At 41.1% G+C, this 16,406-nt stretch overlaps 2 protein-coding genes across 2 annotated transcripts in view; both read left to right on the forward strand.

Annotated features, from left to right (window-relative positions):
* The first annotated feature begins 900 nt into the window (after positions 1–900).
* Positions 901–15,984, forward strand: LOC100928035 (zinc finger protein OZF). Its single transcript, XM_031963558.1, has 5 exons — positions 901–1,006; positions 7,732–7,815; positions 10,052–10,178; positions 11,157–11,225; positions 14,016–15,984. The coding sequence occupies exons 2-5, from the start codon at positions 7,783–7,785 to the stop codon at positions 15,278–15,280; spliced, it is 1,494 nt and encodes a 497-aa protein (XP_031819418.1). The 5' UTR covers positions 901–1,006; positions 7,732–7,782; the 3' UTR covers positions 15,281–15,984.
* LOC100931225 (zinc finger protein 471-like) overlaps positions 7,760–16,406 on the forward strand; it is a 58,208-nt gene continuing 49,561 nt past the window's right edge. The window contains exon 1 of the mRNA XM_031961841.1: positions 7,760–7,815. The gene's annotated coding sequence lies outside the window, so the exon portion shown is untranslated. The remainder of the gene's footprint in view (positions 7,816–16,406) is intronic.

A 16,406-nucleotide genomic window follows, 5' to 3' on the forward strand; every position in this document is an offset into this window, starting at 1 on the left:
ATAAAACTTCCTAAAGGTTTTTTTGGTTTTTTTTTTTTTTTTTTTTTTTTGTTTTTGTATTTCAGCTCTTGCCTCTACCAGATCAAAATATTAGTTACTTTTCTAAATAGATAATCATGTCACACTCTCAGAATCATTTTTGAGATTAGCATTTTATATACTATGGTTTCCCAAAAATCCAATATAAGAAAAATTAGAAGCATAATAATGATATAAATAAAGTTTTCAATTTAAAACATGAAGAAAAATGGCCAGGGAAACAGCAATGCATTTCTGGATTATTTTCCATAGAAAAGTCACTTCTGACCATTTAACCCTCTAGATTCACTGAAGTCAGAATAGAATGAAGTTATTCTGGTCAAATTATGCCGAATGTTTATTCCTACAGCTCCTAATCACAAGACCTCAATATCAAATTTTTAGTGATCTCCCAGTAGAGACTTAAACATCCCTAACACTGAGATTGGAGACAAGTGAGCCCTCATTTTAATGTAGATTAGGAGAAAATCCAATTTAATCTGGATTAACGGTTGAAGGTAAATCGGCTGCTGCCCAGGTTTTATCCTGCCACCCTGTCAGCTCCAGAGAGGAAGGAGTGAGCCCCAAAGCTAGGAATGAGAGTGGGAGAAGGTGGCAGCCTGGGGGGAGGAGGAGATCTCTGAGCAGAACAGCCTGATGGGTGGTGACCCAGGTGGAATATGAGCCCTTGGGGTGGAGTTTGCAAGCCTGGGAGGAGTCCAGGGCAGAAGTTGGGCCTCTCCAGTGGTGAAGATATTTCACTTGCTGGAGGGCGGGGTTTTGGGTGGGGAAGGCGCGCAGCGCCTGACTTCCTGCTCTTGGGCGTCATAGAAGGAGTCCGCTCATTTTGGGAAGTCTCAGGGCTCGCTAAAGTGAGGACTCTTGGGCCCAGGAGAAATCTCTTCCAGAGAGCTGGCTGGAAACTGGAACTTTGGGAGCTGAGATCTCTCTGCCTCCTGCAAGGCAGCTCTGTGGGTGCAGGTCCCAGGTAGGTCCGTCCACCCCGCGGCATGTCTACCCCCACCTCCCTTCCCACCTCTGAGCTTTTGCTAGTTGCCTTTCTCTTTGCTAATAGGGGATCATCTGACTTTCAGCACCAGAAGCCCTCCCTACCTAGCCTCCCCTCCACCCCCAGCCATCACTGTTTTTCACACCCAAAATGTTTCCCAAACTTTGGAGGTTACCATCCCCGGATTTATCATAGATTGACATTTTCCCAATTTCAGGCCTTGCCCTTAAGGACCTAGGAATCTTGCCTGTTCCATGATCCTGATGAGAAACGGGGTGGTTCTTCCTTCCGACTTAGTCCTCTGATAGATTCAAGAGGTCTGCCTGTTTTCCTTGGCTCTCTTTTAAAGGCCTGAAACCTCCCCTCACCACTCCTCACCCCAGGGGGCCAGATAGCAGGCTTCCCCAGCTTCCCCTGGAGCCCGTATCCAGAGTCATCCTTCCATTCCCAAGGATTATTGTATATTCGGAAGGATTTTACCTCCTTCTCGATGTATACATTACCTTTTTTTTTCCTACAATTCAGAGATTAAGGTTACAATATTACCAGCTTTCCACCCTGTCCCACCCCACCTTTCTCAGTTCTAGTTCTTCCTGTTCCTCAATTTTTATAACTGTTTCCATTTTCTTTTTCCTACCCATCATACACTATTCAGCTCCAACCTTAGAAACTCTATAGTTATACCGATAACATTTTCACATATATAAGTAATTGGCTTTAATGAGTGCCTTGGAATTTAATGTTTTCCTTTTTTCTGAATCTTTTATATTAAATTTTCCATTCAGTTCTGCTCTTTTTGTTACAAATACATGGAAGTTTTTCAGTTTGCATATGTCTATTTTTGTCCTCATTCCATATTCTATTCCAGATTTCTGACTAAATTATTCAGGATGCAAGTCCAGTTCTTTTGTTCTTTGAGATTTAATGTAACCAAACCCATGGTCTTTTAGGGTTGAAGCTTCTGGGTTTTGTGAAACCCTGACTATTTCTGCAGTGTTGAAGTCTGTCTTCTTTTCTGGTTGGATTGCAGTATTTTCTCCTTTATCTGGGAATTTTGAAATTTTGCTAGGGTATTTCTTGTACGGTTTTCTCTTGTGTTCTCTTCAGTTGGTGAACAGTAGATTTTTTTTTCTTTCTCCCTTTACTTGCTTGTTCTAGAAGTTCAGAGAAATTTTCTTTCATAATTTCTTCAAAGATTGTATCCAGATTGTTCTTTAAATAATAACTTTTAGCTAGTTCAACAATTCTTATATTGTCTCTCCTTGGTTTGTTCTCCAGCTTTTCTAATGAGATGTTTCAGATTCTCTTCTATGTTTTCTAGTTTAATTGTTTTTTGGTGTCTCATAATGTCACTCGATTCCTCTTCAATTCTATTTTTCAAGAACTTTTTTGTTACCTCTTTCAAACTGATTAACTTTCTTTTCATAATTTTTTGGATTGCTTTCATTTCTCCCCCTAATATTTCCTTGATCTCTTATTTGATTTTTGAATTCCTTTTTATGTTCTTGCAGGAACTCCTTTTGGGCTTGTTGTGTACCTTTAAAGTTACCCTTTGGGATATGAGGCTTATTTTTTAACCTCACTATTTTCTGCATATTAATCATGATTTTCTCTTATACCAAAGTAGCTATTGTGAGGTTCTTTTTCCTTTGCTTACTCCTCCTGAATTTTCATTTGGTTTTATTTTATATTTAGCAGCTTATAACTGGTCATTATTACAGTCAAGTTTGATTTCTCAGCCCTGGGTAATGCTGCCTTAATCTTCAGCTCCTCCTTACTGTTATGTTCTGAATTCTGTCCAGTGGCTCAACCTCAGCAGCAGCTCTCACCTAAATCACATGCAAGGTCTGTCAGTTGCTGTCCCCAAAATGTTTTTGCTCCTTAAAGTACTTTCCCAGCAAGTGCTCATTCCTCCTTGTCCACAGCCCAGCCCAGCGTAATGTCTGGCAAGACATTCCTTTGTGCAAAACCTTTTTAATTCAATGTAATCAAAGTTATCCATTTTGTATTTGATAATATCTTCTAGTTCTTCTTTGGCCAGAAATGCCTTCTTCTCCCCAGATCTGAGAGGCAGATTATCCCTTGTTCTCCTAAGTTGTTTATATTATCGTTCACTGTATCTAAATCAAGAACTCATTCTGACCTTATCGCGGTACAGAGTGTTAGATCTTGGTCAGTATCTGGTTTCTGCAATGCTCAAAATGCAATACAGCATTAAAGACTTGCTTAATAGGAGCTAATCTTAGATGAGACATCTAGTGTAACTTCTAACCAGATGGGAATTTAGACTTCTACAAAGTCTCTGAAAACTGCCCCTGCAGCCTTTTCTTGAAGTTGTGCAGTGAAAGGAACTCTTTCTCTGTCTAGGCAACCCATTCCTTGTTGGGATAGGCCTAGATTTTAGAAAGGTTTTCTGGAGTGTTATCTAGATATCTTGTTATTGAGAATAAATTGTTCCTCCTTGTTCCTAATGCTGCCTGGTATAAAAAAAAAAAAATTATTCTTATACTTCATTCATTCTTCCCTCAAATTCCAGCACAGTTAGTGGGAAAAGTAAGGAAAGAAATAATCTATATATACTCACTATGTATTGAGTACTGTGCCAAATATATATATTCTTTTCTCATTTGAATCCCACAACATATCTGTGAATTTGATCCCATCATTTTCCCTATTAATAATTGGGGAAACTGAGGCACACATACATGAAGTAATGTTTCTGGGGACACACAACTAGTAAGAGTATGAAGATGGATTTGAAATCAAGCTTTTTTGAATCCGCTCTCAGGATTCTTTGCACTGCAAGACCGACTCTCTCTAATTTCTGATGATGGGATTTTTAATTTAAAATAAATATGATATGAATGAGGATCACAGCAATTTCCAGGTATTTGCTATCCCAAAGAGCCATTTTAACATCCAGTCCAGACAACTAAATGTCCTTCCATCTTATATTTACTCACCCATCTGTTTCTCAAGCCCCCCTTTACCCTATCTCTGTCACTTTATCTTCTCACCCACTCCTACTTTCCATCCCATCCAGTTAAAAGTCTCTCCCCCATCCCATCTCCCAATTTCCTCACCTCTATATATATTCCGAAAACTTCTACATCCTTCCAGGTCTGGCTACTTAATGAATTCTTGGCTCCTACCTCTTTTCCAGGGTTCTAAACACTTCACAAATATCCACTGACCCTCTTCCTCAAGCTTACCATGGGGTCATATTTGCCCAAAGGCAGGCTTCCCCATAGTAACCCAGGAGTCCCACTTTCAGCCTCCCCTTCTGGCCCCAGGAGTCCTAGCTTTGCCTCCAGCTCCTATTTAGTGAATTGATTGTGAGCCTTCGGACATGATTTTTTTTTTTTTTTTTTACATGACCAAAACGTTATTTTGCTGTACAAAAAGAATCAGACTCTGAAATATTGTACAATTAGCTTGTGAAGGAAATCAAAAATGCAGGTGTGCATAAATATAGGGATTGGGAATTCAATGTAATGGTTTTTAGTCATCTCCCAGAGTTCTTTTTCTGGGCATAGCTGGTTCAGTTCATTACTGCTCCATTGGAAATGATTTGGTTGATCTCGTTGCTGAGGATGGCCTGGTCCATCAGAACTGGTCATCATACAGTATTGTTGTTGAAGTATATAATGATCTCCTGGTCCTGCTCATTTCACTCAGCATCAGTTCGTGTAAGTCTCTCCAGGCCTTTCTGAAATCATCCTGTTGGTCATTTCTTACAGAACAGTAATATTCCATAATATTCATATACCACAATTTATTCAGCCATTCTCCAACTGATGGACATCCATTCAGTTTCCAGTTTTTAGCCACTACAAAAAGGGCTGCCACAAACATTCGTGCACATACAGCGGACATGATTTCTTAAGAAGTTTCACAGTCACTGCTTTTCTGGCCCCAGGAACTCTCCTTGGTTGCAGGAATGGAAGCTGTTTCCTGGGCCAACTTCTCTGGACCCGCATATCTTGGGCACCTTCCCAGGCATGTGGCTCACTCTTTCTACCCTTTTCCTTAAACCTAAAATCTACTTAAGAGTCTTAGGAAACTTCTCTCATCTTCTACTTAGATTTCAGAACTCAGCCATTGTTTTTCCTGATTCAACTACCCACCTAAATCACTTCTAGACACTTAAATTCATTCTTTTTTACCCAGGTTTCTCAGCTCCCTGCCCCTTTCCTCATCATTTATTTGTTGGGGAAAAGGGATGCTGGGAGGAGCAGGTATTAGTATCAAGGAGAATTCTGACTCAGGGGACATTGAGGTTCAACACAGTCTCATCCCATCTGGGGCCCCAAACCCGTCCTTCCTCTTGGGTCTGCAGGAGGCTGTGGGAGAGGAAGGGAATCAGAAGACTAGGAGTAATTTTGTACCATCCCATCAAAGTCATCTTATTCCCTGTCCCTTCTGTCTATGTAAACTCCTGCCTGCCCCTATGGCCAATATCCCTGGGAACTTTTCCCTCCCACACTTGTTGTTTTTGACTGGGTAAAAGAGAACATTCTTGGCTTCATTTCTTTCCAGGCTTTAATCCCTCTGTGAGTGTTGCCTCCTTCAGACTGAGAGCTTAGCTTAAGGTCAAGGTCTCCACTGCTTCCAGGGCCATCTCCAATCATTCTGATTTATATCTGGCCACTGGAACCAGGTGGCTCTGGAGGAAGTGATGAGGCTGGGGACTTTGCATTTCACCACCCTCTCCTCCCCTGTCCCAATTCAATTAACTAACTTCCCAGTCTTGCCTTCCTCTTCCCAATGTCTGGGTCCTCTTAGAGAACAACAAGCCAGTAGAAATTCAGTTCTTAAGTAGAGTTACAAGTATTATCGCAAGTAGGGATCTAAAGAGTTTAGTCTTTTTAATTTAGTTTTTTCTTTTTCTTTCCTTTTTATTTTTTTACGCTACTCTTGAGTCTTTTACTTGAAATTTTGAATTCTCTGTTCTGCTTGGGTCTTTTCATCAAGAATTTTTAAAATTTCCTTTTTTATTGAATGTTTTCCTTTGTGAAAGAGTGTTAGGCTACTTCTAACCAGGCGGTACCTTTCCTTACCCAGTGGCCACAAGGACTCTTCAGACATCTCCGGATACAAGAGAGGAGAGATAGTCAGTCACCACACCTGAGGAAGATTGCAGTAGGCACACTTCATTTGGAAGCTCATGATGTCTCCCATTATGTCTCTCCCTCTCACCTTGTCCCTTGTCCCTTACATCTTTCCCCCAACCATCCTCCATTTCCCCCATGGTCACTTGCCTCAAACAGTCCTTCTGGGCAAGGGGAGTGCTTGGTCCATTCTTGGCTTGTATTCAATGCATGACTGTTTGTGCCATAATCCTCTTGCTGGAACACCTAGTGCACAGCTGTCAGCAGAATACATGCTCAGGTGCCTCAACCCAATTCTGGTTTTTACTGTACCCAAGGCATTGTGTTAAAGGGGCAATGAAAAACAGGTCGGGTAGAAGGTTTCCGGGCCCAACAAAATATGATGTTTAGTTTTGCTGATTAATTATTTTTTGGTTATTATCCATGCTTCTTTGCCTTCTGGAATATCATATTCCAATCCTGACTGTGCCTAAATAATATTTCAGTTGGCTGCTTCCAGTTTTTTTTCTTGACCTGTGAATTCTGCAAATTAGCCATAATGTTCCTAGGAGTTTTCATTTTGGGATATCCTTCAGAAGATGATCAGTGAATTCTTTCCATGTATATTTTATTTATATTACTTTCCAAATTATTAACGAATTGTTTTCTTCAGCGTATGTTCTTTTTCATTTGGCCAATTCTTTTAAAGGAGATGTTTTCTTTAGTGGATTTTTGTGCTTTCCTTAAACCAAACTGACATTTTTTTTTTCATCATTGTCTAGTTCCACTCTCATTTCTTTTCCTAATTTTTATTCTACTTCTTTTACTTGATTTTTCAAATCCTTTTGCAACTTCTCCAGGAGGACTTTTTAGGCTTGTGATCAATTCATATTTCTGTTCGAGATTTCGGATTGGAGGCATTTTTATCTTGTCTTCTTCTGAATTTGTCTTTGGATCTCCCCTTGAACAACAATAATTTTCTCTTGCCAGAGCTTTTGTATTTTGTTGTCTTTATTTCTCATTTCCCATGCCATATTGTGGCTTTTAAGATTGAGCTCTTGCCCTGAGCAGATGACACTGTCCTAAGTCTTTTGCTCTGAGGTCAGAAGCTTGGTTAATGACTTCCTGATTGAAAGATAGAGATTTGTTGGCCGGGTAGTTGACAGTTGTGATAAAGACTCTGGAACTAGCTGTTGAGTGTGGCAGGGTCCAATGGGCCTCCAGTTGTTGATCTGTCCCAGGCTATGTTCCTCTTTTACCCAAGTGAGAAAAATCTTTCTTGCAATCCTTTTAAATTACCTAAGGCTGGAAAATTGTCTCTCCCCATTGTTTTTTAAGTTCTGTCACTCCACTCTTAATTGAAAGTTATTTCATAGGAAACTGGAGAGAGTTCAGGCAATATCCTGCCTTTTTTCTTCCATCTTGACTCCACCATTTTCATTTTTCATTCTTTCAGCCTCCCTCCCCGTGTTGGTTTGGGTCTGAACTAAGGGCAGGGCCGGGGCTTAGTAACTCCCCTGGAACCTCACTCTTTGCAATTTCCTGTAGGCTTGGCTCTTGTCCAGGAAAAAAAGGAAACCACTTCTGTGTAATCTCCCCCCTCCCTCCCAACAGCTTGCAGAAGACCAAGGCCTGGCCCAAGCAGGAAAGCTGGAGCCAGAGGGAATGGTCCCTGAGAACCGCAGAGCCCCAGCCCAGGTGAGTGTATTCTGTCCACAGATGTGGCAGCATCAGCCCAAAAGGCCATTTCAACAGATTTGGTGAATGGTCTGTGAGGCGGGCCGTCTCTCTTATCTGTGGATCCTTTACGAAAATGGGTAGGAAAGTGAATGTAGTAATAACAACACTAACCTCCTCTCTCTTATATTTTGAACTGGTTCATTGTCTGTTTGTCATCTTGAGCATTAACCCCCTTCGCCCAGTTGCTGCCTCCACATCTTTGTTTAAATTTTCCCTAATCTAGGTCCCTGACAAAGATGACCATTTCACTCATTAGTGTCTTTCCTGTAGGTATCATGTCTTTGCTTTGGTCCAGCACCATCTCTCCACTACACACACACATACACACACACACACACACACACACACACACACACACACACAGACTCCTACCTTCTAGCCACTCTCTGTGTCCTGTGCCCAAGCTCCCTCCTGTAGCCACTGACTTTCCTCAAATCCTTGACCCTGTTGTCTGGGTTCAGACAACTGCTTCCCCAGCTCTTGTCCTTTCCCTGACTGGGAGCAGAGCAGAAATGGTCCTCCTGCTGTTGCTGGGCTCCTATTGCCTCAGGCCACACAGAGCTTCCCAAATCTCTCTGAATCCTTTCCCTTTGCCATTTTTGCCTTATCATTGTAACTTTATTTTATTTTTTCCCCTGAAACAATTGGGGTTAAGTGACTTTGCCCAGGGTCACACACCTAGGAATTATTAAGTGTCTGAGGGAAGATTTGAACTCAGGTTCTCCTGACTTCAGGACCAGCGCTCTATCCACTGTGCCATCTAGCATCTCTATTATAATTTATAATTATATAAATAATAATTTATTTATAAATGAAGAAATTATAAATTTCTTTTTCTTAAGAGAAGAAAAAAAATTTCAGGTAACCAGCAGAATATAACAGCAGATTCCTTATAAAACAAACATACATAATAAATGCTACACATGGTTCAGGAGCTGTCCTGAAGTGGCTCTGTGCTTCCTGGCATGTTTTCTTCCATTTTATTTTCTTTTTCTCTTGAGGCCCCTCCATGCCCCAAAGCTGCAGTTAGGGATATCTAGAATCATACTGAGCATACTCAGCTCTGCCCATGCCTTGCTCCCCCTTTACCATTGCTTGGGTCAAAGCAACAGGCATTTAGAAAGGGAAGAAGCTTTGTGCAAACATAGAGGAGATGCAAAGGAGGAAAAATTAGTCCCTGCCCTCAAGAAACTTTCATGCCAACATGGAAGACATTTTGGCAACTGTCCAAACCACCACCACTACATCACACCAGCTGTGTACAGTGTAGGTGGGAGGCCTTTGCATGACTGTACTTCAAGTGTTCTCATGAAAAGATTTGACCTTTATGTAAATCCCTTCTCTCTGGTTCAGTTTCCTTTTGTAAATTGGTGACCATTGGGCTAGATCCATTAAGAAGTGTGTGATTCTCCGATCTTTCCTGTGCAACTTAATAATTGTATAAATATGTATACATATATTATATTTAACATATACATATTTAAGGTGTATTGGTCTACCTGCCATCTAGGGGAGGGTGTGGGGGGAAGGAGGGGAAATGTTGGAACAGAAGGTTTTGCCAAGGTTCAATGCTGAAAAATTACCCATGCATATGTTTTGAATATAAAAAGCTATAACAAAAAATAATGAGAAAAAAAAAAGAAGTGTAAAATCTGACAAAAGCGAATTTTGAAAACTATTTGTATATGCATTTGGAAAAAAAATACTCTTGGGGGCTGAGGGGGAAAACTGGATCTGGATAAGACTTAATTTGGCCTTTGGAAAATTCACAAGATCTTTTTTTCTCCTCAGTGATCATGGAAATGTTTTAGCCCTACAGCATAGAATACTTGCTAGCTTCTCCACACACTTCATGCCATTTTCTTAACATAGCACTGTCTGATTTTACCTCCAAAAATCCTTATCTTTCTCTGATAGAACCCATAACTTTGCTGATTCCACAGGCAGTGCCATTTCCTAGTAAAACATTTCTCAATCTTATTCCAACTGAAAATATAAAATGTGTTTCTCTATATTCCATTGGTCTTTGGGGGACTTTGGTTTCAGTGCTGGCTCTGAATCCTGTAAGGGCTGTCACCTTTGGGCAGATCCCTCCTCCATGCTTCAGGTCCCTTCTGGAAATTGAGGAACATTGCATCAGGTCAATTATGAAGCATGTTTCAATTCTTCAGTCCTCTGGGTGTTGGTGTTATAGGAGTTGGTGACCTTCAAGGATGTGGCTGTGGACTTCAGCCCGGGGGAGTGGGGACTGTTGGACCCGGATCAGAAAGAGCTGCACAAAGAGGTCATGCTGGAGAATGCGGAGAACTTGCTCTCCCTGGGTAAGGAGCGCTTCCCTTGGAACTCTGGAACTGCCATCAAAAGGAGTGTCACCATCCCTTCCCTAGGGTGCAGAGTTTCAGCTTTTACCAGTTCTCAGAAAGGCCCAAGGGCTGCCTCATGTCCCCAAGAGACAGGGTCCTCATGCTGCCTGTCCTTCTATGAGTGGTCTTTGCATTGTAGGATGGGAACCCAGCAGTTTTGTCTGCAAAACTCCTGAAAATTGGTCCTGCCCCTTTTTACTGAACATGGGATAGGAAAAGGAATCTCCTTCGTCTTGGGGGAAACTATTCTGTCTTCACAGTATTCTTTTTGGTAAAAAAAAAATAAACAAATTTTTACCTCACTGCCCCTAATGTAATTCATAAATCCACAGCAAGTGGGCCCTTATTCTTCATTCATACACCGCCCCCCCCCGCCCCCCAAAGGCCTGTACAAATATAGGGAGAGAAAGGGAAGGGAGAAGGTGTTTTTATACATTTGCTGGGTTCCAGGTCTTGTGCTCAGAGCTTCCTTCATGTACATTATTGCACTTGATTCCCACCAAAACCCTTTGTTTTGGGCGCCATCTTTATCCCCATATTACAGGTCTGGAGGCTGAAGCAAACAGATGAAATTATTTACCCAGAGTCACACACAGTCAGGATGTGTCTAAATCCAAATTTGAACTCTGGGCTTCCTGACTGCAGGCCTGGTGCTCCCTTCTCTGTGCTACCAGCTGCCTCTAATGTCCAGAAAATGGAAGCTCTCAGATGTGGCCATCCCACTACTATGTAAGCAGCAAAATCAGGATCTTCTGATTCCAGATTGCCTGCATGGCCTCCTTTCCCCTCTGCCCTCTTCCCCTGGCAATAAACACCCTGAAAACCATCTTTTGAGTTGTCCTTGGAACTACCCAGTGGGCCTAGAACCCTGCCCTGTTCCAATGAGGAATAAATGACAAGTTTCAAGACTCACTCCCACTATTTTCCCCCTCCCAGGAGTTCCAGTTCCCAGAGATGATTTCATCTCCCATGTGGAGAGATGGGGCCTGCGGAACTCCTGTCTTGGTGAGTGAGTTGCCAGCTGGGGTGCAGGCTGCTATTCTAGAGGTTTCTTCATGTGATGGGCCTGAGGGCAGGAAAATTGGCTTGGAATCCCTTTTGAGACCCTTGTGGTAGTGAGATCCTGAGCACCTCACCTCTGAACCTCAGTCTCTTCATTTGCAAAATGAGGGGATTGGACTTCATGGCCTTTCACTTCTCTTCTAATGAAGGATCAATGACCTTAGTGGAAATCTTTGTTGGAAATTTTGTAATGTACAAATATCTACACCCAAAGAAAGAGGGCTTGGACTATCTAATATGAATTTTCTTAGGCCTTCCTTAAGCCAAAAAAATTTATTTTTACTTTTTTCATATTTATTTAAAACTAAAAACAAAGTAGAAAAAGAAGAAAAGAACAATTTTTAAAATGTTTTATGTTCCGCAGAACATAAGGGAGGATTCAAAATATATAATAATAAATTTCTGTAAACTATAACTGAAAGATATTGTATTCAGAATCTTCCATGGCTTTCTGCCTTCTTATAGTTTTTCTTTTGTTCCCTGCTGTGCACTTTTTTCTTTATTCTTTTCTTTCCCTTTCATCTTCTGCCAACTTCACCACACAGGCTACAGTTAAACACAGATAGATAGGAAAAGCAACAACTTCTGAGGAAAGCTGGCCACAAGCTGGATTCAATCAGTTGGAAGATTCCTTTCTTGCCTCCTTCTCTCCTTTCCTCACTTCTCACTCTCTTCCTTCTCTTCTTCCTTCCTTGCCTATTTCCTTCTTTCTTTTCTTCTTCCCGGTCTTCCTCTGTTCATTTAGGCTATCATATACACTTACCTACAGAGGCTCTTAAAAGCATTTTTCCCCCTCCTCACTACTGAACCATCCGTGGATAGATTTCTTTTTTTCTTTTTTTTTTTTTTTTTTGCTGAGGTACTTGGAGTAAAATGATTTGCCCAGGGACACACTGCTGGGAAATAGTAAGTGTCTGAGGTCAGATTTGTACTTTGGTCCTTTTGACTTCTCTCTATCCACTGTGCCATCTAGCTGCCCCAATTCCTTTCTTAAGGAGGAAACTTTAAACAAAAACCAGTGTGATTCTCATTGACCACGCATAGGTCCCTTGCTAACCCCATTTGGTCTTTGTTTGGGTCCTCACTGACTTAGACTGAGTGTAATTCACAATCATTCTGAACCCTGGGGTTCTTCCCAGTGACTTCATTCATTCTATTTTATTTATTGAGATTTTCACAGCATTCACCTGTCTCCTAAGTGAGAGAGGAGATTCTTTGCCTCCATTGCTCCCTAGCTTTAATCACTGCATGGGGGCGGCCTCAGTCACAGGAGACCTGTTGGAGACCTTACCCTAAGAAGGCCCAGGTTTCCCCTATCTATCTGCATCCAGAGCCATTCTGCCACTGGAAGCAGAAGGCTCTATGGGAGAAAGGGAGCCCGGTGACCATGGGAAGCCCTTCCTCACTTAAATCCAAGTCACTCACATGTCACAGTGATCTCCCTCATGTCATTGTCCTCTCTTAGAGGGAAGGACGGACAAGAATGAATCTGACTCTGCCTTCTTCATTTTCTCTGTCTCCATTCATCAGTTTGTGAATGGGAGTGGAGATCACTGCCTTACTCAGAAAGAACTCAGATCTAATTCATCTACTTTCTGCCTTTTCCTGGTTCCTGTTGACCAACTTTTGGCCCATTCTTGGAGTATCATTGGTCTAATTTACATAACTGACAGCTTCCTTTAGGTTAGGGATATGGGAGGAAAATACTCCTGGTTATTCCATAACAGCACCAGGAGCCCTAGGCCTTTATTATTTTTTACTATGGGATTTGTTCATAGTTCAGAGGGAGCAGGAAAGAGACAGAAATAGAAACATAGATTTGGCCCCTCAGAGGGACCAGCATGCAAGCACTAAGGTGGGGTTAGGCCATGTGATCAGCCCTGGGTAATGTCAACCAATCAGTAAGCATTAATTAAGTGCCTGTTCTGTTCAATGTACTTGATTGAGCCCTGGGTATTTAAAGAGAAGTTGCCAAAAAGTTTTAAATCCAGTATATAAACTTGGAGATGATTTGAGAATAAGCAACAGTTTATAAAACTTAGCTAATCCAGGCAAAGGAAAGTGTTTTTTTCTGAAAATGCATCATGTTCAACAGACATTTGTATATAAAGAGAGAAGAGAAGGAAAGTATATGAAGGAAGGAAGAGTTGAGGTGGATAGAGTCAAAATCATAGTGACGATAGTAGTTAACAAACATATGGTGCCTACTGTGTGCCAAAGAGTTTTATAGGCATTATCTCTTTTGATGCTCACAACAACCTGGGAAGTGGGTACAATTATTACCTTCACTCTGCAGGAAAACTGACCCAAAAAAAGCACATTCCCAGGGATTCAGAGCTAGGCAGTGCCTGCGATTAAATTTGAAAGAAAGGATTGGAAATAAAATGAAGAACATCTCTCTAGTGCAATGGATTGAGAAGCCTCAGTTTCCAGGTTTGAGTTCTAATCTCTGCTGCAGGGATTTGGATCAGGTTATTCAGCCATTCAGAGCTCATAGCCTGGTTTCTAAATTATGAGAACCTTCACTTGCCCTTTGTCAGATTTGTTGTGGGGGAGGGAGTGGTCCAAAGTCATTGTATTGTGTGTGGAACTCTGTTAATTTAAACACAATGATTGAATCTGTCCATTTGAGTTTGAAAACTTTTTGCCTAGAAAAATTAAAAGGTTTTTTTTTTTTTTTTATCAGCCAGCATTAGAGCATAAATTTATTGTGTTTGTTTCTTTCACATGCAGAGACATGGTTTGATATGAAGGAGATGAGTGCAAATCTGAAAATGATCTCTTGGAAAGACCTTTTTCAATATCGTGAATGCAGGGCTGTTCTTGCTAAGCACAAAAGAAACTATACTGGAGAGGAACATTTTGAAAGGAATACACACAAAAATGCTTTCAGAAAGAGTTCTGGTGTTGCTAAAGATAAGAATATACATCCTGAAGAGAGAATATCCGAGTGTCATGAATATGATAAAGCTTTTCTTGTACTCTCTTCCCTTGCCAAGCACCAGATAATCCATGCTGGAGAGAAACCTCATAAATGTAAGGAACATGGGAAAACTTTGAGAGAGCGATCTACTCCTGAGAGAATTCACACAGAAAAAGAATCTTACATATGTAATCAGTGTGGAAAGGATTTCCAGTGTTTTTCCAAATTCGCTCAACATCAGAGAATCCACACTGGAGAGAAGCTTTACCAATGTAATGAATGTGAAAAGGCTTTCACAAAGCCCTCCTATCTTGCTATCCATCGGAGAATCCACACTGGAGAGAAGCCTTATGAATGTAATGACTGTGGAAAGGCTTTCACAAAGCGCTCCTATCTTGCTGTTCACCAGAGAATCCACACTGGAGAGAAGCCTTATGAATGTAATGAATGTGGAAAGACTTTCAAACAACGTTACAGTCTTGCTGTCCATCGGAGAATCCACACTGGAGAGAAGCCTTATGAATGTAACAATTGTGGAAAGACTTTCATACGGAGTGACAATCTTCGTGAACATCAGAGAATCCACACTGGAGAGAAGCCTTATGAGTGTAATGAATGTGGAAAGGCTTTCACAAAGCGCTCCTGTTTTGCTATCCATCAGAAAATCCACACTGGAGAGAAGCCTTATGAATGTAATCAATGTGGAAAGGCTTTCACCCAGCAGAGCAGTCTTACTTACCATCAGACAATCCACACCGGGGAGAAGACTTATGAATGTAAGGAATGTGGAAAAGCTTTCGCCCAGCGCAGCAATCTTTATTCCCATCAGAGAACCCACACTGGAGAGAAGCCTTATCAATGTAATGAATGTGGAAAGGCTTTCACAAAGCGCTCCTATCTTGCTATCCATCAGAGAATCCACACTGGAGAGAAGCCTTATGAACTTAATGACTGTGGAAAGGATTTCACCTGGCACCACAGATTGGGACAACATGAGACATTGGGCACATTAGACAGAAACCTCATGAATATGGAAACCTTGAGGCAAAGCTCAAATCTTACCAGGGGACATTGAGGTTCCACATACTCTCATCCCATCTGAGTCCTCAAGCCCCTTCTACCTCTTGGGTCTGTAGAAGGGAGAGGAAGAGGAAGGGAGTCAGAGGAATTGGAGTTAGAGAAAGTGAGCCCATCTTCAATTTTATACCATCCCATCAAAGTCATCTTATTCCCTTTCCCTTCTATCTATGTAAACTCCTGACTTCCCCTATGACCAATAACCTTGGAAACTTTTAACTTCCAGACTTGTTTTTGACTGGGTAAAAGAGAACATTCTTGGCTTCATTTCTTAGACAACTTTAATCCCTCTGTGGGTGTTGCCTTCTTCAGACTGAGAGCTTACCTTAAGGTCATGGTCTCCACTGCTTCCAGGGGTATCTCCAATCATGCTGATCTATATCTGGCCACTGCAACCAGGTGACTCTAGAGGAGAAGGTGAGCCTGGCGACTTTGGGCCTCAACACCCTCTCCTTCCCTGTCCCAAGTCAATTAACTGACTTCCCAGTCTTGGCTTCTCCTTCCCAATGTCTGGGTCCTCTTAAAGAACAAAGGCCAAACAACAAGCTAGTAGAAATTCAGTTCTTAACTAGAATTATAAGTATTATCTCATGTAGGGACATAAACAGTTTAGTCTGGTTAACATTTCTTTTTCTTTCCTGTTAACTTTTTTTTTTATGCTATTCTTGAGTCTTTTATTTGAAAATTGGAATTCTCTTCCCAATCCCTATATTTTTGTCCAACTGCATTTTTTATTTTCTTCACAGGCTAATTTTACACTATTTCAGAGTCTGATTCTTTTTGTACAGCAAAACAGCGCTTTGGATATGTATACTTATTTTGTATTTAATTTATACTTTAACATGTATTGATCGTCCTGCCATCTAGGGGAGGGGGTGGGGGGAAGGAGTGGAAAAATTGGAACAAAAGGTTTGGCAGTTGTCAATGCTGTAAAATTACCCATCCATATAAGTTGTAAATAAAGCTATTTTAAAAAGTTGGAATTCTCTCTTCTGGCCTTTTCATCAGAAATGTTTGAAAATTCCCTTTTTCATTGAATGATTTCCTTGTTGAGAAATGTTTAGTTTAGTTGGGTATTTTTTGTTATTATTTGGTTATACTCTATGCTTCTTTGCCTTCTGGAA

This window comes from Sarcophilus harrisii, chromosome 3, assembly GCF_902635505.1.
Source record: "Sarcophilus harrisii chromosome 3, mSarHar1.11, whole genome shotgun sequence".
NCBI classification, from domain to species: Eukaryota; Metazoa; Chordata; class Mammalia; order Dasyuromorphia; family Dasyuridae; genus Sarcophilus; species Sarcophilus harrisii.